We start from the raw sequence: 25,196 nt of genomic DNA, 5'->3' as shown, positions 1-25,196 counted from the left end.
AAACATTAGGATGAGTGTATCTTTTCGAATTAGAGTTTCCTTTGGATATTTGCCCAGGAGTGGGATTGCTGGATCATATGGTAACTATATTTTCAGTTTTTAAAGAAATCTCCATACTGGAAAACTTCACAATAAACTGATGCAAAGTTAAGAACTGGCATGATCTAACTGCAGTTCACACACGTAGTCAGGGGTCAGGGCTTTTCTTCTTAGACAACTTTAGATACACTTGGCTGGGTTTTGTTCATTAAGCCAATGTCCTATGCTAACTACCCCTCTCTTACCATGTCCTTTCTGTAGAGGTATTAATTGTATTGGTTAAGTTGTAGGTAATTTCTGCTCCCAGGCTTTGAAATGTTCTGTCTCCTCCAATTACAGAATATGTTGATTTAATTAGCTTAACTCTCCTTAGACACCTAAAAGTTTCTGGACTGGGTGTGACACATGTACCCCCACATAACCGCTTACTGGGGGCACTGGCACCATTTTGTTTTGCTAGTGCACAATAATGGAAATTACCCTAAATCCCGTGGAGAATTCACTGGGAAGCCAAACCACCTGTGATGAGCTGAATATTCCGTGTGTCAGGTTACATGAAACAGACTTACGTTGTGAAACTACTTTTGAATGCCTCTTTGGAATCCGGTGTATATCCTGTCCTTCTGTGGCCGTGGCGTATGTTGCTGCCTCCTCCCCTGAAGGGACATTGGCATGCTTGAACTGGTTCTATACTTAGTTGTCTGTCTTCACCAAGACAGCCTCTGGCAACTACCAAAAGAGGATAGCTGTGCCAAGAAGTCCAAGACTATACCTCAAGGTTCTCCTCAAAGCACTATTAACCTAGACACTCATTCATGCCAACAATGGTATAGAATCTTCACTTATTAATTTCTTCCAAGCTGCCCCACTTAGAGGTGGATCAAGAGGACAGAAGCTAGCAAAAACACATACTTTCAACCAACTGGAAAAGTTCTCTAAGCACCCAAGATGTATAACTAATGATGGGCCACTCTGCCCTTGTTACTCTCAGCCCAACCCAACCCTCACTGAAGAGCCTGTCATCTCTTCAAAGTCAACGGCTGCTAAGAAAAGCACATAAACCTCAGAATTAGAAGACCTGATTTGAATCCAGTTCCACTACTCTCTTGGGCAAGTGTTTGTTCTTTCTGAGCCTCAGTTTCCTTACCTATGAAATGGGGACAGCAGCATCTTCTTCTTCTTCATCACTTTATATGGTAACTGTGAGAATTAAATAATTTAAGTAAAACACTTAGCAAGGTGCCAGATGTACTAAGTTCTTACTAAAAGTTCACTTTGTAGGTCAGGGCCTAGCACAAGGATGCGGCATAAATAGACACTCGGTGTACACACACACACGAGTCCTATATCTGTCTGCAGAAAGAGGAAGCTCACTGGAAATGCAGAGTTAGAAAGCTGTCACTGAATTCTCAACTCTAGTTTTCAAATCTTGAAAGTTTGACTCAATTCACTTTGCTACTTAATCTTGCTCATGCCTTTGTCTCTTGTCTCCCTGACCCATTACCTCTGCTGGGACCCTTGCTTTTCAGTGACGAATTCTTAGTGCCTTCTGTCTGACCATGATCCGTTATTCCCATGAGAATGCCTTTGTCATCTTGAGAGACTCTGGTATTTCTCAGATCCAGAACCACATTCCCTTGCCATTGTCCCAAAGCAACCAAATGTTTTAAAGGAAAGCATATAGAAATCTAGATATTTACATCTGTATTCCCATAGTTGTGTGTGCCAGGAAAAATTTAAATCATACTCTCTACTGATACACTGGTTCTAAATCACGGATCTGGGAGAAAAGAAGTTAGGGAGGGCAAGCCCCAGCAGTTGGTCCACGGAGCTTCGTGTCCATGCAGATCCAGTCCAGCCCAATATTTCATGCTGCTAGAGTGAACATTTTTCAAAATCAATTAATTACCAATATATACATGTCCTTCCTACCTCTGCCAAAACTCGTCTTCTCTCCCCACCAAAAACAAAACCACACCAATAAATGAACTTCTCAAGTTGCTAAAAATTTACCATAGGAGCCAAGCCTGTTTCTGAAAGTTTCAACTCACCCAATTGGACAAAAGGCAGAGGAAGGGGAGGGATTTATCAAGTTACACGGAGGACTCCATCTGTTATCTTAGACTTCTGTTACCAAGGGACACAAGAGGAGATACTTGAAGGCAGTTGGAAAGAGTTTTATTTTACAGGTTCTAAGTCCAAAGATTTCAAATTAGAGAGAAGCAGCAGCAGAAAAGGAGAGAAAAACAAGCAAGCGTGATGACACCACCTTCATCCTGACATTCTGACATTGAGCCTGTGGAGAAACACCGTCCATGGTTAAGTCGCCTGTTCTAGCTGGGATCTGTCCGCTCAGCTTCCATAATAAATGCAGTTAAAGGGGCAGGCACTTCTCATCAGTCACAAAGGTCTTGTTTTTGAACCTCATCCTCACAAAAGCCACTTCTCATCATGCCAAACCAACAGAAGAAGGTCATTTTTTGCATGGCTGGGGCATTAAGCTTCGTGTGTGCCCTCGGAGTCGTGACAGCCCTGGGGACACCTTTGTGGATTAAAGCCACCTTCCTCTGCAAAACTGGAGCTCTGCTGGTCAACGCCTCAGGGCAGGAGCTGGACAAGTTCATGGGCGAGATGCAGTACGGGCTTTTCCGTGGAGAGGGCGTGAGGCAGTGTGGGTTGGGAGCCAGGCCCTTTCGGATCTCATGTAAGTAACAATTGCATTAGAATTATTTAATACTTTAGGCATGCTCTTCCAAATGTTGAAAGAAATTATTTTTAAGAGCCTTGCCCTGTCTGTTGCAGAACTTTTCAAACAGGTGTGAACGATTCGAAATACCTAGCAGTTTCTTCTTCCTAGTTTTTAGTCTTTTTTGAAATTTTATTAATTATTCCATTCTTTCTATTTTTATTGACAACATATAGTTAATGTGTTGCTACAGAGTTAAACTTTTTGAAAAGATAAGCAATTAAAATTCTTCTTAAATATTAATATTTATGTAAGAAATGATGGGATCTTTTTTTTAAAAAGGGGTGAACTTGGGGAAATAGAAAAGCTGTAAGAGATGATTTCTATTTCGTTCTTTAATAAAGAACCAGTGTCACGGGCTGCTTCGATAACTCTGGCTGCTTCTTCCCCTTGCACATAACTTTTGTTTCCTGTCTACACCCCTATTTTCCCTGCTAGGCCCTTTGCTGTTGATAAATATTCTTTTTTTACCTTAACCAATTTGGATCACTTGACTACAAAAATTTAAAATGATATGCTGTCCTAACTGGGAAAGAATTAGATGCCTATTTAGTATAGAAAATTGGCCACTGATTGACCTTCAAATCATGTAGAGAATACGAGACTGATTTTCCTGTCACGATATTTGTGAGCTGGAAGTGTTACCCACAATATTTACAACCTGTTTATCTTAAGAAGTTCAGAATTTTAAAAAAAATTACCATGTGACTAGGCAACTCATTAAATGAAAATTAATAAGAAGTCATTTGTTGTATCTCTCCCAGCACACATTCAGAAATTATTATTATTTCAAACGGGCTGGTTTGGAACAATCTTATGAAGACACAGCCAGTAAATTACTGCATAAATCACTCTTCAGGAAAGGGGGTTACCAATTGAGGTATTTAAAATGAATGATTACTTCGCCTGGATGTTTTTTTTTCTCCTAGCATAGGTAGAAAGCTAAATTAATTGAATTTATTATTAACATATGCAGTGTCTAATTAAATTTCAATTCTGGTCTATTTATATTTCTGCAACATTCCTTATAACTTCTTAGCAGTCATTGGACACCAACCTTTAAATCACATAGGTTATTTTTTTTCATATAGGTTATTAAGTGATAGGAATTTGCAAAGGGCTCCAGAAAATCCCCAAGAATTAGTCTTTAGCTTTTTAAGAAATTATCAACTAGGTTTGCCAAAGTGAATAGCCACCCTTTTCACTGAATGGCTTTAGTTCATTAAGGTAACGGTGCTGTTAGAGTTGCTTAGCTTTCCTTAGGGGGGAGAAAAGAGAACAAAGCAGAATGTCACACGATTTGCAACTGTATTAAAAAACAAAAAAGGGAAAAAGATGAGTGAAATGATTTAACCATGAGTCATTGGCAGCTAAAGTATGAGTAAAGCTTCTCACAAAAGAATTTAGACAAAAGCAAAATTCCTCTACAGGGAATTTTCTGGAGCCTTTGCATTTTGTACAGTGAAATGAAGATAAACTTATACCACAGGACATGTTTAAGAACAATAATATGTTTTCTAAACACTTATTACACAGTAAGCAGTATGCACATTTCGTCTCATTTAATCCTTACACGCCACATTCCCCTGTGTTTGGTTCAATAAGGGAGTTTTCAATGACGGTGTCCTACACTGGTCCCGTCTATGAAGTTGTTCTAATCAGGTGTCCCTTTGCTTTCAGTGAAGACTCATAGAGCTGGTGGGGTTTAAACAAGCCCCTTGCCTATCCCACAGAACTGCATTCGTCCCCTGGATACTCTGATCATTTTCCCCAGCCTAGTGAGGAAAATCTTACATTAGACAGACAAATCTAGTTGGAGATTTGCTTTGAATAAATTGTCCATTGGCAGTGCCATATTCTCAGTGAATTTTTCCTGGTTCTGCTGTACAGTTTATGTGTGTTATTTTTATGTGCAATGTAGGTATCACTTTTAAAACCCAGATATACAGTATAACGTGAAGATGAAGAATGGACAAGAAAGAGTCAGGCGATGTTCCGTTGTTCCTATTAAATGTTCCCGATTGACCACTCTATCTCTTTTAATTATAACAAAATTCTTCCCTGCCAGTGTGCACAATTATGCTGGGAAAACTTCTGCCTCGTTTACTTGGGCTGATTCTCATCCGTTTACGGGTCAGCGGTTCATTTTCTAGAGGTCACTAGCATTCATACTTAGCACACAATTTCATTCATTATAATGAAGGATTGTTTTCCTTTCAAGGCAACACAACTGGTCGGCTTAATTCTTCCTGCTACGTCACCTGTAAAATTTTAATGATGATGTTTAAATTCTAAATGTAGCCATCAAGACAAAAAATGCCGGTTTTGAGCTCAGGGTGTGTGGGTGGGTTTCTGTTTCGGTTTGAAACTCTGCAAAGCATCATCAAAATAGGATCCCCGAGAGTCATATGGTCTAGATCATTCCTAGGTATGCTGGGCTCTTCATTGCCAAGACAGTTCAACAAGCTGGGGGAAACATATGGAATATTTTTTGTTTGAAAGGTAAAAGAGAAAATTTAATCACAGATCACAGCTTGCAACTTAGTCATGCTTTAAAAAGCATTTTAATTTGGACCTTATCATTGAAAACTTGTAAAAAGCTTAACAGCGATTGAGCTTACTTTGTATACTAGAAAAGCAGAGTTTCTTTTGACCAAATGAGGCATACAACCCGGATTGCAGGGGGAAGGTTGAAACTACCTCTGTGAACAAGCAGGTGGCTCCTCAAACATATTTGGGGTACAATAGTTGTGACTCAAGATCTCTGTGACCCTTGCTGAGAGCTGGCGCTCCATCCCGTGGTTTCCTCCTGTCTCCCACTGATCCCACCTGTTCCAGGTGACCTATGGTCACCATCCTGTACACCCTGCCTCTCTCCCATCACCCTGCCTACACACGGCAGAGCTGCAAAGGTCTTTGATGCACGTCCTTCTAGTAACACTGCCTGTCTCTCCCCCCTTCCTAAGCATGCCGTCTGGGTCGAAGCAGGCATGGTGGGGGGTGGGAGGGACACCTAATGAGTTTGGGGAAGTCATGACCTGATAAGAGGGAAGGAGCAAGGAAGTCACTTGTGCCATTTCACTCAGCATGCATGGCCCCTCCATCCTTTTAGCTCAGGGCCCTACTGTCTACTCTCACACATCAAAATAGTCCAGCCAAACTAACATATATAAAATAGGTAAACAAAATGTTCATACTGTATAGCACAGGGAACTATATTCAATATCTTGTAGTAACTTGTGAAAAAGAATATGAAAATGAATATATGTATGTTCATGTATGACTGAAGCGTTATGCTGTACACCAGAAATTGACACACTGTAAACTGACTATACTTCAATAAAAATACATACATACCAAAAAAAAAAAAAAAGAAAAAAACCTCCAGCCAATAGAGATGTTTTCCTCCCATTGCGAAAATAATGCGATTAGTGGGACGGAAGACAGCAGTGTTTAGGAAGCACCAGTGTGAAGGGGCAAACTGACTTCTCACAGCCAAATAACTGTTTTCCTCCTCTGTCCTTCCCAAAGCGTGATGTTCACACTATTACGCCTTATCACCTTGTATGGTGAGTATTTGAGAATGTGTGCTTCTCTGCGAGGAGACTGTGAGCCCCAAGAAAGCAGGGGCTGTGGGTCATTCATCCCGTTCCTCCCTCAAACCTGGACCTGGCACAGTGCCTGGCGCAGAGGTACCTAATGTTTAGTAAACTGACACTATTGAGATGGAGCAATTTGGGGTGGGAGCAGGGCTCTGCCACTCACTGGAGATTAGACTTTCAACAAATTATGTCACTTTATTGGTTTTCAGCCCTTGCATCTATAAAATGGGAGGTGAAACAGGTGATCTCTAACATCTCTTCCATTTCAAACACTCTGTGATCTATATAATGAGGAGCTGACTGTTCTTGACAAGGTTCTTTCAGCTTTAAATTTGCATGACCCTTCTAGTTTCAGTCGCTTGAAGCCTCCACTGACGGATTTTAGCCACCATTATTAGCAGTGGTGAGTTCTGTGTGCCTTTGCTCTTTGGTTCTCAAAGCTCATGATTTTTAAAGTAAAGTATTCTGAAATACCTGCCATTTATTAGGACCCAGAGGAATTTCATTATCAAAGTGAAGACTCCTTTTTTCCCTGTCATAACCTTTTACTTTTTGTGTAGAAAATTGCAAGTGAAAGAAGGAGAAAATGAAAAATGGGATGGGATGTTTTGGAGTTCTAGGGAGATGGGGCAGTGGGTTCTGAAGAGCAGGAGCAGCCACAAACACACAAATAATTAAAAGAGAATTATTGAGAAAGCAAAAAAAGGAGATCAAAAGACAGGGAGAGGCTGCCCTATTTCCTTCCATTTTTTTTTTTTTTTTCTCTAGAAACTCCTCTTCCATCCTCACTGAAAAACTCCTCTTTGCTGGATCAGATTTCATAAACTGGTAATAGCAAGAAATGAGGAATGACTAGCATACTTAACACTCCAAGGGTATTCTTTACCCAAAGGCAGAACTTCAGCAGAAATTATCCTCGAATTAGAGAGCAATGTAGGAAAGACGCTTTTGAGAAAAGGAACTTCTGATTCTTCTTGGTTAGTGCAGGACAAAGACATTTATTTCGTCCTCCTCCCTGACAACTACCTGCAACACCCTTACCAGAAAAAAATCCACAATATTAGTCTTATTTGAGGACTATAATTTTGCATATATGTGTACACACACACACCACCCCCAACATACCTCCTTCCCTTTAAATTACCCTACACCCTAAACAGCCAGTAAATTTATTGACCTGGGCTTACCTGAGAGATAAAAGAGAGGCTGACAAGGCTGCTCTGAAGTTCTGCATGCCAGGTCCTACCTAAGTGAAACTTCTGGAACTTAACTCTGGTGTGTGAACTTTATCTGCTGGAGGATGACTCTTAAATTGTTCTCACAATTTGCTGCTCTGCTTTCTCATTTAATCTCTGAGGGTGAGTCATCTTCCCCAGGGACTTTCAGACAATCCAGAAGAAAAAAACCACTCATTTACTGGATGCTTCCTCGGTGCCAGGCACTCTGTATACATTATCTTCAACCCTTATATGGGAGGCGTTATGAGGCCACTCCTATTGAACAAACATGGAAACTGGAAACTCCAAGAGTCACAGACCTAGGAGGTAGCAGACCTAGGACTGAAATTCAGACGCCTGTGATGGATTTGCTCATTCCTCTGCCACGTTCTGTCTCCTTACAATATGCAAAAAGGATGCAAAGAGATGAAGAAAATATAAGAGTAGACCTCAGTTTCACCATCTATTTAAAATACTGTACTGAATTGGTGAGGATGTGGAGAAAAGGGAACCTTATAGCACTGTTAGTAGGAATGTAAATATGTGCAGCCACTGTGGAAAACAATATGGAGGTTCCTCAAACATTTAAAAACAGAACTATCACATGATCAAGCAATTCCATACCTGGATATTTATCCAAAGAAAGCAAAAACATTAATTTGAAAAGATACATGCACCCCACTGTTCATAGCAGCATTATTTATGATAGCCAAGATATAGAAACAACCTAAATGTCCATCAACAGATGACTGGATAAAGAAGATGAGATGTGTGTGTGTGTGTGTGTGTGTGTGTATACACACACACATACAATGTAATATATATAAAATATATATGTGTAATATATACACACACACACACACACACACAATGGAATATTACTCAGCCATAAAAAGAAAGAAATCTTGCCATTTGTGACAACGTGGATGGACCTGGAGGGTGTTATACTTAGTGAAATAAGTTACAAAGAGAAAGACAAATACTATGTTTTCAACTATATGTGGAATCTAAAATGCAAAATGAACAAATAGAACAAAACAGAAACAGACTCACAGACACAGAAAACAAACTAGTGGTTACCAGAGGGGAGAGGAACGGGAGGCAAAATAGGTAAAAGGGATTAAGAGATACAAACTATCAGCTATAAAATACTTACAGGTGTGTAATGTACAGCACAGGGAACATAGTCAGTATTTCATAATAACTTTGTATGGAGTATAATCTATAAAAAGACTGCATTACAATATTGTACACCTGAAACTAATACAATATTGAAAGTCAACTATACTTCAGTTTAAAAAAAAAAAGCTCAAAGATGAAAAAATTCTGTTGGTACCTCACAAGAGCTAGTTCTTATATAACCGTGTGATGGTACTTGGCCTTAAGACTTGAACTCATTCATTGCCTTTTTATTTCACATTTCAATGGCCCTGATACCTCAGCCCCAATCTTTGACCTTTGGAAAGTAAAATACTTAAGCCAAGTCTGCTTAATAATCTAGGCTGAGCAAGTCACATGCTTATGGCTAATCTTTGGGTTACAGAATTATAATACCTTGATGTTGACAGTTTTGTATTGAAGACAAAGTTATCTGATTACACACATGGTTAGCTGACTTAAAATCTCTGCCAGTGAAAACATTCACCATATAATCTTCAAAGTTAGTTGCTTTGACGACAACAATTATTTCACCACAGCAAGGACCAGAACGGCAGGCTCCTTCCTGAGGTGACATGAACAGTTTCAAAACAGAAACAGGGACAAAAAAAAAAAAAAAAGCAAGCAGGTACATAGCATTTGATTCACTTCAAAAACGGATGCTTTATTAAGTCAATGGGATAGAATTAGAGCATAAATTAAAATCTCTTTTTTTTCAAAACATGAAAAAATAAAAGCTTATTTTTATTTCTGAGCTATACCAGGGATTTCATAGAGCTAAAGGCGTCATTTTTAAAACACAAAACTCATTTAAATTAAACAATGGCAGATCTGCCTTTCACGGAGCCGTGCAGCTAAACCCCTAGACTGGCTGCGGTGTGACACACTTTTATTACAGGTAGGCTAGCGCTGACTAATCGCTAACTGTACCTGGCAGACTAATTTATGCAGGATTCGTATCTCGCTCCCTCTCTGCGTGATGTAACTGTGGCAAAGCCATTCTCCGGAGTTATTACCCCGACATAATCATACCCTGTGGATTCGGAGCCGTTAAATGGGTTCTGTTATCAGAGACACATATGCACCAAAGCAGCTGCCGCCCCTCAGCCACCGAGGGTGATTAAGACTCACTGATGGGGCTGCCTGCGATAGGCTGGAGTCAGGTAGATACAGCTCAACTGAGAGAAATTCAGGCGCAGTACCGAGAAAATTGTATTTTAAACGGTTCTATCATATCATCAAGTCTCCTCCTTTTAAGTGCCAGGGTCATGGATTTCATTCTCCCTGACCACGTAGCCATCAGAAGCCCGCCTCGATACCTGGGTGTGAGATTAGGGGTGATATTAAAGGCAATGAATGCATCGAGCTTATGTCAGGGAATGTCTTTTACTGGATTTTCATCATGACTGGCTGCAGATGGGCTGAGCGGAGGGGAAAGTCAGATCAAGAGCATTTCTGTAAGAAGAAAGAAATCTCCCCCCTTAAGTCTCTTTAAAGAAAATGAATAGCTGAGCACCACTGGGCCAAATGCAACTTTTTTTCAATGTATCTTTTATGTGAAGGACAAGTTGAGAAGAAAAACAGGATCTCTGAAGCTACCATCACGGCTTTAATCTCGGAAGAAGTGGCGGCCCCATGGCTGCCATCATCATCAGAGGCCACTTCGTTCTGAGAGCTTCACAGATGGGGTCACCTGCATTTCACATCTGGCCAGATGAAGACAAATAGGGTTGATGAGACCTCAACCATTAGATCAGTGGTCTGGAAGCCTGGCTGTGCTTTAGCATCACCCGGGGAGCCTTGAAAACTCTTGATGCCAAGGCTCCGTCCCAGACGAACTGAGTCAGGACCTCTGGAGGTGGGGCCTGAGCACTGGCATGATTTTCAAACTCCCCGAGTGATTCTATGTGCTGCCAGGGTTGAGAACTACCGAGGTGGATGCTAGCCAAGGCAGGTGGAATCAGGTGAGGCCAAGAGTCAGATGCCCTCCTTGTTAGGGGTGGGAGAGGTCATCAGAAGGAAAGGGGAAGGGAGAAGTAGTATTTAGTATTGTTTCCACACAGCTGGGAGGTTTTCTGGTCAAACTCAAGCTGGAATGTTTGGCTTTCATGCCTTTAGCTGTGTATTTCTTGGAAGGGTCTCATACTTCATCCACACCCACCTGGCCTCAGATGGGATGAGAGATCTGATGGATGAGTTTGCAGAAAGAAACTGAGCAGTGAAGATGGAAATAGCTCAGTGGTAGAGCACGTGCTTGACATACATGAGTGTCTGGGTTCAATCCCCAGTACTGCCATTAAAAAAAAAAAAAAAAAAAAGAAGAAGGAAAGTGAGCAAACTTGGCTCCCAGCCCCAGAGGCTTCCTCTCTTTCTAAACATGCCCACCAGTTACAGGAGTTCCCTTCTCACTCGGTCAGGGGGCCAGCCCTGCCCTGGATAGGGAGGTGCTCAGCTGTCCAGCCCTGCCTGTGACTGAGTGGGTGAGGCTGACGAATTCAGTGGACCTTGGTGGATGATCTAAACCACAGACTCCAACACTTTATCAGAAATAAAGCTAGTATTTCCACCTCTGTCTGCCCACCTCCTGTGGAAGAGCTCTGCTTCTTCTAAGGAGACTCTCAGGGGTCCTCTTTGGAGGTGTGCCATCAGCCCAAACATCGTTTGAGACAAGCCAATACAGAGCAGGTGCAAGAAATTGCACAAAGGAAATAGAAACAGGAAGGGGAACAATACATCGGACACTGAGGAAAGTGTGTGACAGGTAGCAAGTAAGTCATTAACTACAAATCCAAAGTTCCTGGATTATGTACAGCAATAGTCACCCACTTGGTCATGAAAAAAAACAACTGAGCTACAAGATAGAAAGCTCACCTGAATTCCATGGAATCTAAGGACTTCTATGGGAGAATCTCAGTTCCCAACATGCAGATATGTGCTCTAACACCTGTGGGCCAAATAACTCCCACCCGCCCCCAGCCATCGACCCTGAGTTCTTAAGTCTCCCACTCTGGGTGGAAAGATAATTTTTCTGCTGTTCTCGTCATGTTAAAAAAATATTTAAGTGATTACAAGAAAATTTACAAAGAGTTTCCACATAAAGAATCTCACAGTGTCTCTCAAAAGTTCTGACTTATTTCTATTACCACGCACATTTACAGATAAGGCAGCCAAGGTATCAGAGGCCCACACGAGCAGTAAATGGCAAAACCAGATTAATCCCAAACTTTCCTCATTCCAAAAGCTACGCTTTCCCCAACTTGCTGTGTTGTCTTTCAGTGAATGCCTGGCTATTCTCGCTTCCCACCAGCTCCCTGCCTTTCTTGCTTTGGTGGCGTGTGATAGTCTAACCACCCAGTACTCTTGGTTAATGCCTAAATGCCTAGGTTCAGACTGGATTTACTGATTCTTGTTTTAAGAATTGTAGGATTAAGGGGGAGAGGTAGAGCACAGTGGCAGAGCACATGCCTAGCATGCATGAGGTCCTGGGTTCATTCCCCAGTACCTCCATTAAAAATAAATAAATAAGCCTAATTACCCCCCCCAAAGAATTGTAGGATTAAAAGATATGACAATTAGACCAGAATCAGTAATAGATAAAAAGTTTCAGGATAAAATATAACAGAAGAACTCAGGAGACAGAGATAAAATAAATTTTAAGGCAACTGAAATGAATGCCATGCATTTAGAAAGATCAAATAAAACATGGATTAATGGCAAGTAATAAAGGAACCTACTTAGCAGTTAGTAAAAACAAATACTTTTTAAATCTTATTCTTATTACCTTCCAATGATCTATTGAAAACCGTATGACTTGACATGTAAGACTCAAATTCTTTGTAAGTTAGAGTTTATGCATCCTCAGCTCAACACCCCCTCACCAAGAAAAAGATCATTGGTTGCTTATGTGCCCAAGCATTCTTCTAGACTCTGAGGACACAGTGGGAATGAGAGAGGGAACTTGTTCACAAACAACTAATAATCTAGAAGAAGTGCTTTTAAATAGCTGGCCATTTGTAAGAGCTGTACAGGCACACCAGTCAAGACGGGAAAGGTTACGTTTTAATAAGAAGTCCAAACATCATAGGTTTAAATCAGCAAAGATTGATTTCTTGCTCACAGTACATGTTCGTCAGAGATTAGCTGTAGGTCCATCCCAGGACATAGCCACCATCTGGATTGTCACCAGCTGTGAAAGAGCTGTGGAGGCTCTCACACGGGCAACTAAATTCTCTGACCCGGAACAGACCCATGCCACTTCCATTTATATTTTATTGGCCAAGGTTGTTACATAGCCACATATACCTTCCAAGGGGCCAAAATGTGCAATCCTATCGTGAGCTCCGAATGGGGAAGAACCAGAACTACACACGGTGGGTTAGCACTAGTGACTACCACAATGACTGATTTTTGTTCAGAAAGCTCCAAGAAGAATTACTCTCTGTCAGGGCAAGGCACAGGGAAATCAGAGGAAAGGAAGGATTAGAGTTAGCAATCACTAGATGGCATTGATGAAGCCATTCTGAGCAAAGGATCAACATGAGCAAATGTACGAGGAGCCTACGGTGGCCAGAGTGCAAAGGATGCGTGAGAGGGAGGAGGAAGCCGGGACCAGGATGTGAGGACCTTTGTTTGCTGTATGGAGGCAGCTAATTTTATCTTTAGGCAATGGGATACCATTTAAGATGTTAAGCATGTATGTGTCAGCACAGAGATGGATTAGAAGAAGACTAATAGAGAGGCAGGGAGGATAGTCAGAAGGCTGACTTCTGACTCCAGTATTGGAGGTCCAGACCAAAGCACTGTCAGAGGGCTGGAAAGTGGGGGGGGGGGGGGTATTTCCAAAATAAACAGATGAAACAATCAACAGAACCTGGGGACAGAGGATGAACCTCAGATTTCTGCTGGATGGATGGTTGTGATAATTTACCAAGATATACAGAGGGGGAAAGTTTAGAGAGAAGATGAAATTCTTCTGGGTCATGTTTAATGAGGTTCACTTACAGGCCAGCAACTAGAGACACCATCAGTTCTGCAGATTTGGAGGTCATGAGTGAGGCCTGGGGTAGAGGTGGACAGGTGAGATTCGGCAGATTAGAAGTGGTAGTTGGAGCCACACCTGAAGATGAAGTTTCCCAGAGAGGGGAACTGAATGAGAAGGTAAACAAAGATGTGGCCTAGAAAACACCAATATTTATGGGTAGAGGAGGAGGGATTTCCAAAGAAGAATGAGAGGGGATGGCCAGTGAGCTGGAAGGAAACCAGCGTGGGGGGGGGTACCATGGGGGAGCAACCTTCAACAAGGAAGTACCAGTCCACAGTCGTGACCACCACAGGGCTGTCCAATGAGAGACAACGAAAGTAGCCCTCTGAATCTTCCATCGTAAGGGCACAGGGGACCTTTGCCAAAGCAGTCTTGAGGGAGTGGTGGGGAAGGGAGGTCCTTGTAGGAGCTGAGGAGGGAATGGAGAGGTGAGGACCCAGGGAAAGACTGAGGTCGGGGAGTAGCTAGAAGAGTCCTAAGGCCAGGCTAGGGGTGTTTACAACGGGGGTGGGGGGTGGTTCTTGAGTATGATTCTATGCTGAGGGGACAGAGCAGGAGGGAGGAGGAGGCTGAAGACAGGAAGGAGAGGGAGGTAACTAATGGATTTAGAAAAGACCCTGTGAAGGTGAGAAAGGCCCAGAGCACAGGGAGGAAGCCAAGTCTTGAACAGGAGAAAAAAAATTTTTTTCACTAAGAAAGGAGGAAAGATTGGGCATGGAGCAAAAAGAAGGGTGGCACTAGGGGACAGAAAAGTTGCGGGAATCCCCCCGAAAGCCTGTGTTCTCTGTGAAGTGGAAGAGAGCGGTTCACTAGATATTTTCAAGTCTTTTGTAAACCAGGCACAAGAGACTAAGGGAAATGGAGCGGGGGTGTGACGGTGCTTCAGAGTGGGGGAGGTTTGGAATATCTGACAAGGGACAGAGAGGGAAAGACTAGAAAAGGCTTTGCAGAAAAGCGGGGGGGGGGGTGTGCTACAGATCAGAAGCTCGGGAGAGTGGGGTCCAGAGGCAAGACACATCCCCCAAGGAGTGGAGCCTCCCACCAAATGATGGCAGGAGGGGGATTTTCCTACGGAGAGCACCCCTGTGCCTGCGTTTCCACTCAAGTCATTAACTCACAGCTTACTCAGCTCTGTTTCATAACAGCAGATTGTAGTAACGAGGGGATGACAGCCTTTCTCCACGCGCTGAGAGTTATGCAATGTGGCTTTTCTTTTCCCCTCTCCCTCCTGTGACTTGGCTGCCTTCTGCTCTATTGGGAGAGTGAACTCGATGACTAGCCTCTTCTAGCTCTGTTTCTGACTCCAAGTCTTGTCAAAAGTCTCTGCTTTCTGGACTTCACAGAAAGGAAATAGAGCTTTGAACCAGGAGTTTAATACGTAAGTTACAAAATACAACTCACCAGCTCCAGGTTACCTTGTATCTTTACGTATTTAGAGAGTATTCTTTTAGAACGCACTGCTCTGGCCCAAGTAATTCCTTTCCTGGGAATTCATCCAAAAAGGTTATTCCTGTTCATCACACACCCCCATAATAAGAAAGAAAAAGGTACGGGCTTGAAATTTGTTCGTGGAAGCATTAGCTGTAATACTAAAATAATGGAAGGCAAACCTAATGGACAGCAGTGCATCAGTTTGATGGAAAACCCATGTAGTTTTCTAAATGACATTTATAAAGACAACCTGTATGACGCGGGAAATGCTTATCTTCTGAGTAAAAAGAACAGAATGTGACCTCAAAAATTCGTAACGATTATAGTAATATGTGAAATGTATATTAAGATAGACAAAAATTTGAAAGGAACAAAAAAAGGGAAGTCTTGCTTTTTATATTGGTGGGATTGTGGGTAAATCTGTACCGTAATTCCCATTTCACTGTTATAATGTTGTTCATTTGTAAGAAAGACCCTCCATAAACAGTTGGACCTTTGGACAAACTGACAGAAACATGGAGAAAGCAAGTCCCTGCTTCCCCTCCCTCCTGCCCTGCTAACAAAAAAGAGCTGTTTCATGTTCAAGTTGGAGATGGATTCTTTCACAAATCCTAAACTTTAAACCTTGTTATTAAACAGCCATCAGTTTCCATCTCATATGTTGACAATCCCCGAAGTATGCTGGATTAAAATTTTTCTTTTAATAAAGAGATTTGAAATTCCATTCCAGTTGCCAACCAGGTCTTTCAACTTCTTAAAAAAAAAAAATCCAAAAACCCACATGGGCTCCTATCATCCCTTTGGCAACTATTCTATCTCCATTGCCCCAAATTCCCTCCCTTCAGCTTCTATAACCACCAGCCCCAGAAACAGCTTATATCAAGGTCAACAGTGACTTTCTGACTCAAAGGACAAATTTCGGTTCTCAATCAGAAACTCCATCACACCTAATACTACCAACCCCCTTTCTTCCTCTCCTTGGGCCCTGGGGTTGCTAACTGGACTGTCCTCTCCCCTTCTTCCTTCCCTCCTCACCTATACAACACTAACTCCCTTCAGTATGCATCACTGGCTTCCACCAAGAAACTCCAAATCTGCTAGCCACACAGGACTCCATCCCTGCATCCTACTCCAGGTAAAATGTACTCACCCAGCATACCCATGTCCACCAGCTACATCGTGCATTCTTCACAGCATCAGTGACCCCCTAAGGAGGTGAAAATTGGTTCTTGGTGGCAAGAAAACCCTTACTCTTTGAAAAGTGTATATGTATACAAAGCACACATATAAATACAATATAGACACCAATATACAATATATCAGTGGTACCAAAATTCCATGGGTGGAGGGTGGTTAGGAGGAATATCTAATAAGACTCCTGGGATGAAGTGCAACAGTGAAAAAAAATTTTTTTTGAGAAATACTGTTCTACATTGTGCCAGCATTCTTAGATACTAGGAAAATAGCAGTGAATAAAACAGACCAAGGCACCTGCCCTCATGTTATGGGGGAAACAAACAAACAGATAATTAAAAATGGACAATTTATCAGATGATGATAATTGCTATGGAGAAAAAGAAGAGAAAGGAAACGGGTGGGGGAATTGAATAGGGGTGATTGGGCAGAAGTTTGCAAATCCAAGTAATAAAGGCTTCCCTGAGAAAGTGGTATTTAAATAAAGACATGGAAGTGAAGGAGCAAGCCATGGGGATCTCTAGGGGAATTTACAGGGAAAGGAAACAGTAAGTGCAAAGGCCCTGAGGTAGGAGTGTTCCTGGCACATCTGAAGTGCAGTTAGGAAGCCAGTGGCTGGAGCACACTGTGCCAAACTGCACAAGGAAACAGGAAGAGATGAAGTCAGAGGAGTCCAGTCACGTACAGCCTAGTAGGCCACTGTAATGACTCGGCACACTCTGGGTGAGATTGGAATCCACCAGAAGGGTTTCAACAGGGGACTGATAAAAACAAATTCTTTTTTTAATGTAACTAGTTGGGGTTTTTTATTTTTATTTTTGAAAGTAATTAATTTATGGATGTTTAGGGGGAGTGCTGGGGATTGAACCTAGGACCTTGTGCATGCTAAGCATCTGCTCTACCACTTGAGCTATATCCTCCCCCCCTAAACCAATTCATTTTTAAAAGATCCCACCAGCTGTTGCATTGAAAACAGACTGCAGGATGGGGGTGCGGAAGCAGGGAGACTGGTTAGGAAGCCCTCGCGGTCATCTGAGTGAGACGGTGGTGACGCGCAGCAGGTGCAGCAGCAGAGACGGGGAGACGGGGTTAGACTCTGAAGGTAGTGCCAGTAGCTTTTCCTGATGGGTTCAACATGAAATGTGAGAGTAAGAGAAGAATCAAGGATGAGGCCAAGGAAGAACAGAACTGCCTGCAACCAAGAAGAAGGCGGCTAAAGAAAGCAAGGGTGTGGAAGAGAAGACCGCGGGTTTGGTCAGGGACACACTGAGATGCCTACTCAATATCCCAGTCAGGATATTCAGTAAGTAATTGGAGGACACACAAGTGTGGGACGCAGGGAGAAGTCCAGGCTGGAAACATCTGCTCGAGAGTACTTCTAGTCAAAGCCATGATACTGCATAAAGCACTAGTGGGAGCGCATGAAGACGGAGAAGAGAAGAGGTGAGGATCAACCAACAAAGTGCATCAAGATGGTAACCAGTGAGGCAGCCAAGCCAGGCGAGGGCAGTGTCTAGAAGCCAGAAACCAGGTAAGATGAGGATAAAGGTTGACCATTGGGTTTGGCACCCAGAAGCTGCTTGACACTCTGGGAAACATAGTAATAGTGCAGTGGGTTCAAGAGAGAAAGTGGAGAAAGGACCGAGATGCTGAGAGTAGAGACAACTCCCTGAGAGACTTGGCTGTAAGGGAAAGAGAGAAAGGGTTTAACAGCTGGAGGAGGACTTAAGTGAGATTATTTTTTTAAAGATGAGAAAATGACAGCATGTTTGTGTGCTGATGGGCCTGATCCAATAGAGGGGAACTGATTATGTGGTAGAGAGAGGATAGAATCCCTCAGCAGTGTCCTTGAGGAGGTGAGAGGGGGTGGCCTGTGAGCAGCGGTGGGATTGGCGTCAGACAGGGGCGCACCACAGCACACCCGTGCTGAACACCTACCGCGCACTGGGTACTCCACACGCTGATGCCACTGGACCCTCACAGACGTGAGAGGGAAGTAGGATCAGTCTCAGTTTTCAGAAAAGAAAATCAAGGTTTAAGGACTTCACGGAATTAGAAAAGAAGCTAAAATACTAGCTTCTTTTGCCTAATTTCAAATGCCTGATCCTTTCCCAGGCTGCCCCACGGGATACCCTCACTTTACAGAGAGAAAGAGGGACAGATCAGCCTGCTCAAGGCCCTGCAGAGGGCCGGAACCTGGGGGCCTGACTCTTGGTCCAGTGCCCCTTTCCTTCTCTCTAACCGAGCTCCTCCTCCCACCAGGCCAAATGGGCACCTTTGCAGGGACTACTGCTCACACCTGGAGGACGCTGCTCACTCCAGCTCTTGTTCCTCCTACTCCTGGTTGTTTTTAGTGAGGTTTATAACTACATGCAGTACAACTCACCCTTTTCAGGTGGACAGGTCTATGAATTTTGACTGTTGCCTAGAGGCATGTAAATACCACCACAATCAAGATTAGAACACTTTCATCACCCCCAAAATCTCCCTTGTGCCCCTCTGTGGTCAGTGTCCTCCCCCACCCCCAACCCTGGGCCACCACTGATCTGTTTTCTGTCCTTATCACTGTGCTTTTTCCAGAATGTCACACATACAGAATCATACAATATGCAGCCTTTTGAATTCAGTTACTTTCAGTCAGCAAAATGCATTTCAGATCCATCCATGCTATTGTGTGCACCAACAGTCTGTTCCTTTGTATTGCAGAGTTGTATTTTATTTTATGGATGGTTTGTCCATTTACCAGTTGATGGATATTTAAGGTGCTTCCAGTTTTTAGCAAATACAAGTAAAGCCACTGTAAACATACACATACAGATTTTTGTACGGACGTATATTTTTAATTCTATTAGGCAAATATCTAGGAATGGGATTGCTGGGTCATATATTAAGTCCATGGTCAGCTTTTTAAGTACAGAAACAATTGGATAGTCATGTGCTAAAAGAATTTAACCCTGGCCATATGTAAGAAATAACTCAAAATGGACCATAGACTTCAATGTAAACCTAAAACTAAAAAAATTCTGGAAGAAAAACATAGGCGAAATTATTTGTGACCTTGCATTAGGGAAAGATTTCTTAGATTTGACATTCAAAACATGATACACAAAAGTAAAAAATTTGATAAATTGGAATTCATAAACATAAGGACAGTTCTTCAAAAGGCACTGATAAGAGAATGAAAAGACAAGCCACAAACTCGGAGAAAATATTTGTGAATTACTTATCTGATAAAGGGCTCATATCCAGCATGCATAAAGAATTCTCAAAACTCAATAATAGTAGTAATGAACAATTCAATAAAAAAATGCACAAAAGATATGAGCAGACACTTTACCAAAAAAGATGTATGGGAGGAGAATAAACTCACAAAAGGATGCTCAACATCATTAGTCACTTGGCAAATGCAAATTAAAACTACAAAATAAACTACACATCTATGAAATGACTACAATTTTTAAAGATTGCCAAGTACCAGCAAGAATACAGAACAACTGAGACTCTCATACATTGCTGGTGGGAAGGTGAAATGGTACAGCCACTGCGGAAAACCCTTGGCAGTTTTTTATAAAGTCACACATACAGGAGCTGGGAGTGGAGGACAGGTTGTCTCCAAAGGGGAAAAAGGAAGCTTTAGGAGCTGTGGAACAGTTCTATATCTTGATTGTGGCAGTGGTTACGTGATGATAAGCGTTTGTCAAAACGCACAGAACAGTACACCAAAAAAAGAGAAATAGTTACAGTGTTAATTTAAAAAGGGGGGGGGGGCGGGAGTAAAAGCAAAGGCAGCGATGCCACTGTGAGACTTCAGGCAAATTACTTAACTTCTCTGTGCCTTCGGTTTCATAAATAACTCCCTTTCACTTGGCAACAGCTAATCAAGTAATTCCTGGAGGCCTGAAGTGACTTGCTGAATTCTTGACAGCCCCTCTGCAGATCAAAATGTTCAAATCCTTTTTCTGTGTTGTAATCCTACACCTCAAAGAAGGGAAAGACCAAGCAGATCTCCAATATCATTAAAGTGACACCTTCCAGTATTTACTCGAAGGGTCTGCTCTCACCTTCCGTGAAGGAAAACTCGTATCAGTGTTGGTTGGAAAATGAAGGGTTATTATCAGAGCTCTGATTGGTCATTACAGATTTGGAGAATTTTCATCAAAGAAACCTCATAAAATATAACATGTAGGGATTAGTATCCTACTGGGTGACTTTCTTGCAAAAGTGGGGATTTTAAGAGACTTCAGAAGAATTAATATGCTCCACATGACAATTTATTTTAGCTTCTGGCTTTTCTTTCCAGGAGGCAAATCAGTGCAACTTCTGCCTTCGTTTTAGGTAGGTAACAACTGTCAATTTTCAGACAGGCTTCACCTAGCTGTCCTCTCAGAGACAAAGAGGTGGCCGCCTCTTCCTCAGGTGGGGAGATGGAAGGAAGCAGGGTTTTTGATAACAGTTAGTCAAAACCAAGTCAATAGCTAACCAAGTGCAAGAATAGCAAGTTGCATTGATTGAACTGCCTCAGCAGTTGGAAGCTCGGGAGGGTGGACGATCATAGACTAATTGGTTCGCTCTGCACCCCGAGAACACAGGGCAGTGAGGACCAGTGCAATCACTGACAACAGAGGCTCAGCACCTGCGAACTTCAACACCCAGTTTGCCTCTTCCAAACAAAGTTGACGCGTCTTCCCATTTTATCTTAATTTATCTTGATCTATCTATTTATCCATCCAACCACCCATCCATCCAATTTCTAATCAATAAGGGCTTTTCAAAACACAACCACAATACCATTAACATAGCCAACAAAATCAATAATAGTTATGTAATAGCATCTAAAACTCAGTCCATGTTCAATTTTCCTTGGCTATCTCAAAAACATTTTTTTTATAAAGTTTTGTTCAAATCACAAATAATATCCATACATTGCATTTGTTAGTATGTCTCCTAAATCTCTTTTAATCTAGAACAGTCAAAGGAATTTTTATGTCTTCATTTATCCTTTCAATTGTTTTTTAAAAGCATTTATGTATTCATTAACTAGATAATGTTTGTGGGGTAGTAAAAAATTTTTTTTCCGACCACACTAAAAGGTACATAATGAGGTATCCCTGTCTCCCTCCCCTGGAAGTGATGTTACCGGTTTCATGTGTAATCTTCTAGAAATGGTGTCTGCCTAGACGAGCATGCCCACCCCCGAGGCTGCTTGGTGTATAAGAATGAGGACCCGAGTTCAAATCTCTGCCACTTACTAAATACAAATTTTGGGCACGTTACATCACCTCTGAGCCCGCTTTTTCCTCTGGTAAATAGATCTAATAATAGTACCTATCTCATGGAATTGTTGAGAGAATTGAATCAGATAAATAAAGTATTTAAAAACTACTTGTTATTACATACATTCTCCTTTGGCTTTTTCCCAAATGATAGAATGATGCACTTTTTTCTTTGTTTGTTGTGTGTTTTTTCATCTAACATCACATTTTGATAATTCCATACCTGTTCTTAAAGAGTCGCTTCATTGTTTGAAATCATTGACTTGTGCAGATGCCAGACTGATAGACATGGGAGTTATTTCCTACCTTTTTTTTTTTTTGCCAAAAAAAAAAAAATGCTGCCATGAATATCCTAGTAATATTTCATTGGATTCATGTGCACAAATATCCACAGGATAAACTTCTGGAAGTAAAATTGCTGAGCTAAAGGATACGTGCTTTTTAATACTTTCTAGGCAGTGCCCAACTTCTCCGAAGGAAGCTGCACCAATTCACACTCCCAAGAAAAGTCCACAAGGGTCCCCACTTCCCAACAACTTAGCTAACGCAGGGTATCTTTACATGTTTTGATCTTTGTAAATATGATTTGTGGAAAATGCTATCTCATAGATTTCATGTGCATTTCTCTTATTATGAGAAGATAAAGGAAATACAGTGCGAGTTAAACCTCAGTAGTCAAATGATCTGCACATGACATGGTGGGGTACAAATGACCTTGTCTGTATTTGTGAAGAGGACGCTCCCTATCCGCCTGCACTGAGCATGTTTTACGTATGTACGTACATAGTTAGTTGTATCTAGCAGTGGTGAAGGGTTTGTTCTGAGCCCTTGTTCGGTGCAACTCCCTCACCTGGTTGCTTTCTGACACACGGCCAGGAGTACAGTGTTGTGGCCCTGGACATGGATTTGCTCCCAACTCACAAGCTCTCTTTCTCTTCTCCCTTCTCACCTCTCGCTACAGCTTTTCCATAAGTGATAGCCATTCCCTTGGCTTTAAATACCAGGATCAGACTAGAGTGAGGCCATTCAGGGACCTAGGACATAAAATTTAAAGAGACATTCACTCTAGGGCCCCAGAGAGTGACTGTCTCCTTAAATTCCCCTATCTGCTTTAGGTGCCTTACTTTCCTGACCCTAGTTTCACCTCCTTAGATACCTCCGCCTTCTCCCTGGACCTCCAGACACGTAAGTCCTACATGTCATCTCCACCTGGATATCTTACACAACTCAAACTTCAAATACCTAAAACACAGCTCCTGCATCACTTCCCACTCCCATGCCCAACCTGCTCCTCCCACTCGTCTATCTAACTTAACAGCATCACCATTTACTCAGTTACTCTAGGAGTTATCCGTGATTTCTTTCAATAAGCTCTATCTTCCATCTCCAAAATATGTTCCAAATCTGACAACCTCTCACCACCTCTACTGCTACCACCTTAGACCACATCCCCATATCTTACCTCTGTAAATATCCCCTGACCGCCCCACCAGGTTTCCCAGCTTCCCTCCTCTCTCCACCCCTTTATACTCATTAGTCAGTGGCCAGAGTGATCTTTTTATATCATGAAGGAGATCGTGTCACTCTCCTACTTAAAACCCTCCAGTAGCTTCCAAATGAATTTAGAATAAAAGCAGACCCCTTACTGTGGTCGACAGATCAGGATCCAGCAGGTGCAACAATCTGACCCCAGCCCAGCATCCCGACTTCCACCTCTGCCTTGTCACCAGGAACTGCCGCCCGCACGGGCTCACTCCTGCCCAGGCTGTGTTCCTTTTCCCTGGACTGCTCTTCCGCAGATCTTTATACAGCCACTTCCTGCTCAACATTCAGGTGTCAGCTCAGGTGTCACTTTCCTGACCACTTCTGTCCACTCACCCAATCACTCAAAGTCCCACTTCCCTGTTTTATTTCTCCATAGCATTATGACTACATGAAAGTGTCTTATCACTGTGCAACAGCCCCTCAAAGCTCAGGGGCTTAAAACAAAAACTCATTAGTTCAGCTGGACGGTTCTCAATTGGATCTCTTCTACTGTTACGGCTGAATGGCAGCTGGGGTTGGAGTCACCTGGAGGCTTTTCTGGGCCAGACTTCTAAGATTCTTCCCTCCCAAGTCTGGTGCCCCGGTGCTCCTGCTGGTGGCCTCCTTCTCCAGCAGACAACTGGACATCCTCCCGGGCAGCTCAAGCCTCCAAGAGAGAAGAAGTGGAAATGGCTGGGCCTTTTATAGCCTAAAATGGGTACGATGTACTTCTATTGCCATATTCACTGGTCAGAGCAGTCATAGGCCAGCCCAGGTTCCAGGAAATTGAGGAATAAATCCTACCTCTTAAAGGGGAAGTGACATGTATGTAAAAGGAGGCAAGAAATTGACCATGGCCACTTTTGTCTGTAAAACATCACATTCATCTGTTCACTTGTTATTTGTCTGTCAACTCCTGTTAGGTTATAAGCTCCACAAGACAATAGGCACCTTGTCTATCTTACTTTATGGTTCTTTTCTAGCACCAGGAACAATGTCTGGCACACAGTAGGTGCTCAATAAAGTTTGGCAAACTAAAGTGGACTGAAGTAAATTTCTCCAGATTGGTTTGGCCAGGTTTGCTGATGCTAAGCATACTGATGCCTCACCAGATAAGAGAAATACCACATTTCTAAAATATTTCATTTCCACTGCAAGCAAGAAAAACTTGCCCTGAACACAAAATTTAGAGAGAGATTTAGCATGTTTTCTAAACGGAAAAAATTTCTTGTATCACCAGAAATTATTTTCCCACAGCTTGTGCTACATCAAAATATTGAAGTTGACTGAAAATACCCCATTCTTAATCTTGGTGTGGACTAGAAACTTTTTTTTTTTTTTGTCACAAAGGAAATACAAAAACCTCCTGTTATTTGAACTCCTCCAGATAGCCCCAAACTGAAAATGTCATTACAAGTTAAAATAGATTAAAAAAAAAAAAGACTACTGAGAAATGTCATTAAAAGTTTGGTGATCAAAATGTAGAGTTCTGGGTTTTAAGGACAGTACTTGTTTATTTAAGTAATTACATATGACCGAGGGCAAAAAGAAAAATTCCTTCAAATCTCCCCCTTTGCTAGTTTTTACTGGTGAGTTTTATAAAATAATCTCATGTTTAAACCTTTTTGTAAATCCTTTGTAAATGAGTAAGTGAGAATGTATTCATCAGAAGGATTTTAGTGGCTTTTGAAGTTAGAATAAAAGGGATTTAATTTTTTAAATTACACTTGCAGATGACCGCTGATGAAATTTCTTCTAATCTTTGTTTTATCTTCAGTTTTCCCAGATTTGCTCAAAGCGATCCCAGTGAGCATCCACGTCAACGTAGTTCTCTTCTCCGTGATCCTTATCGTTTCAACCCTGGTGGGGACAGCCTTCTTCATGTACAATGCTTTCGGCAAGCCCTTTGAAACGCTGCATGGTCCACTGGGGTTGTATCTTTTGAGCTTCATTTCAGGTGAGTATAAAATT

General features: G+C 42.0%; 1 protein-coding gene across 2 annotated transcripts in view; it reads left to right on the top strand.

The window, feature by feature from the left end:
* Positions 1-2,490: 2,490 nt before the first annotated feature.
* CLRN1 (clarin 1) overlaps positions 2,491-25,196 on the top strand; it is a 35,342-nt gene continuing 12,636 nt past the window's right edge. For both annotated transcript variants that reach the window (XM_010986817.3, XM_010986810.3), the window contains exons 1-2: positions 2,491-2,743; positions 25,003-25,182. In XM_010986817.3, the coding sequence (XP_010985119.1) occupies positions 2,491-2,743; positions 25,003-25,182 (433 nt within the window). The remainder of the gene's footprint in view (positions 2,744-25,002; positions 25,183-25,196) is intronic.

This window comes from Camelus dromedarius, chromosome 2, assembly GCF_036321535.1.
Source record: "Camelus dromedarius isolate mCamDro1 chromosome 2, mCamDro1.pat, whole genome shotgun sequence".
Lineage (NCBI taxonomy): Eukaryota > Metazoa > Chordata > Mammalia > Artiodactyla > Camelidae > Camelus > Camelus dromedarius.
This window is presented reverse-complemented; position numbering and strand designations above follow the sequence as displayed.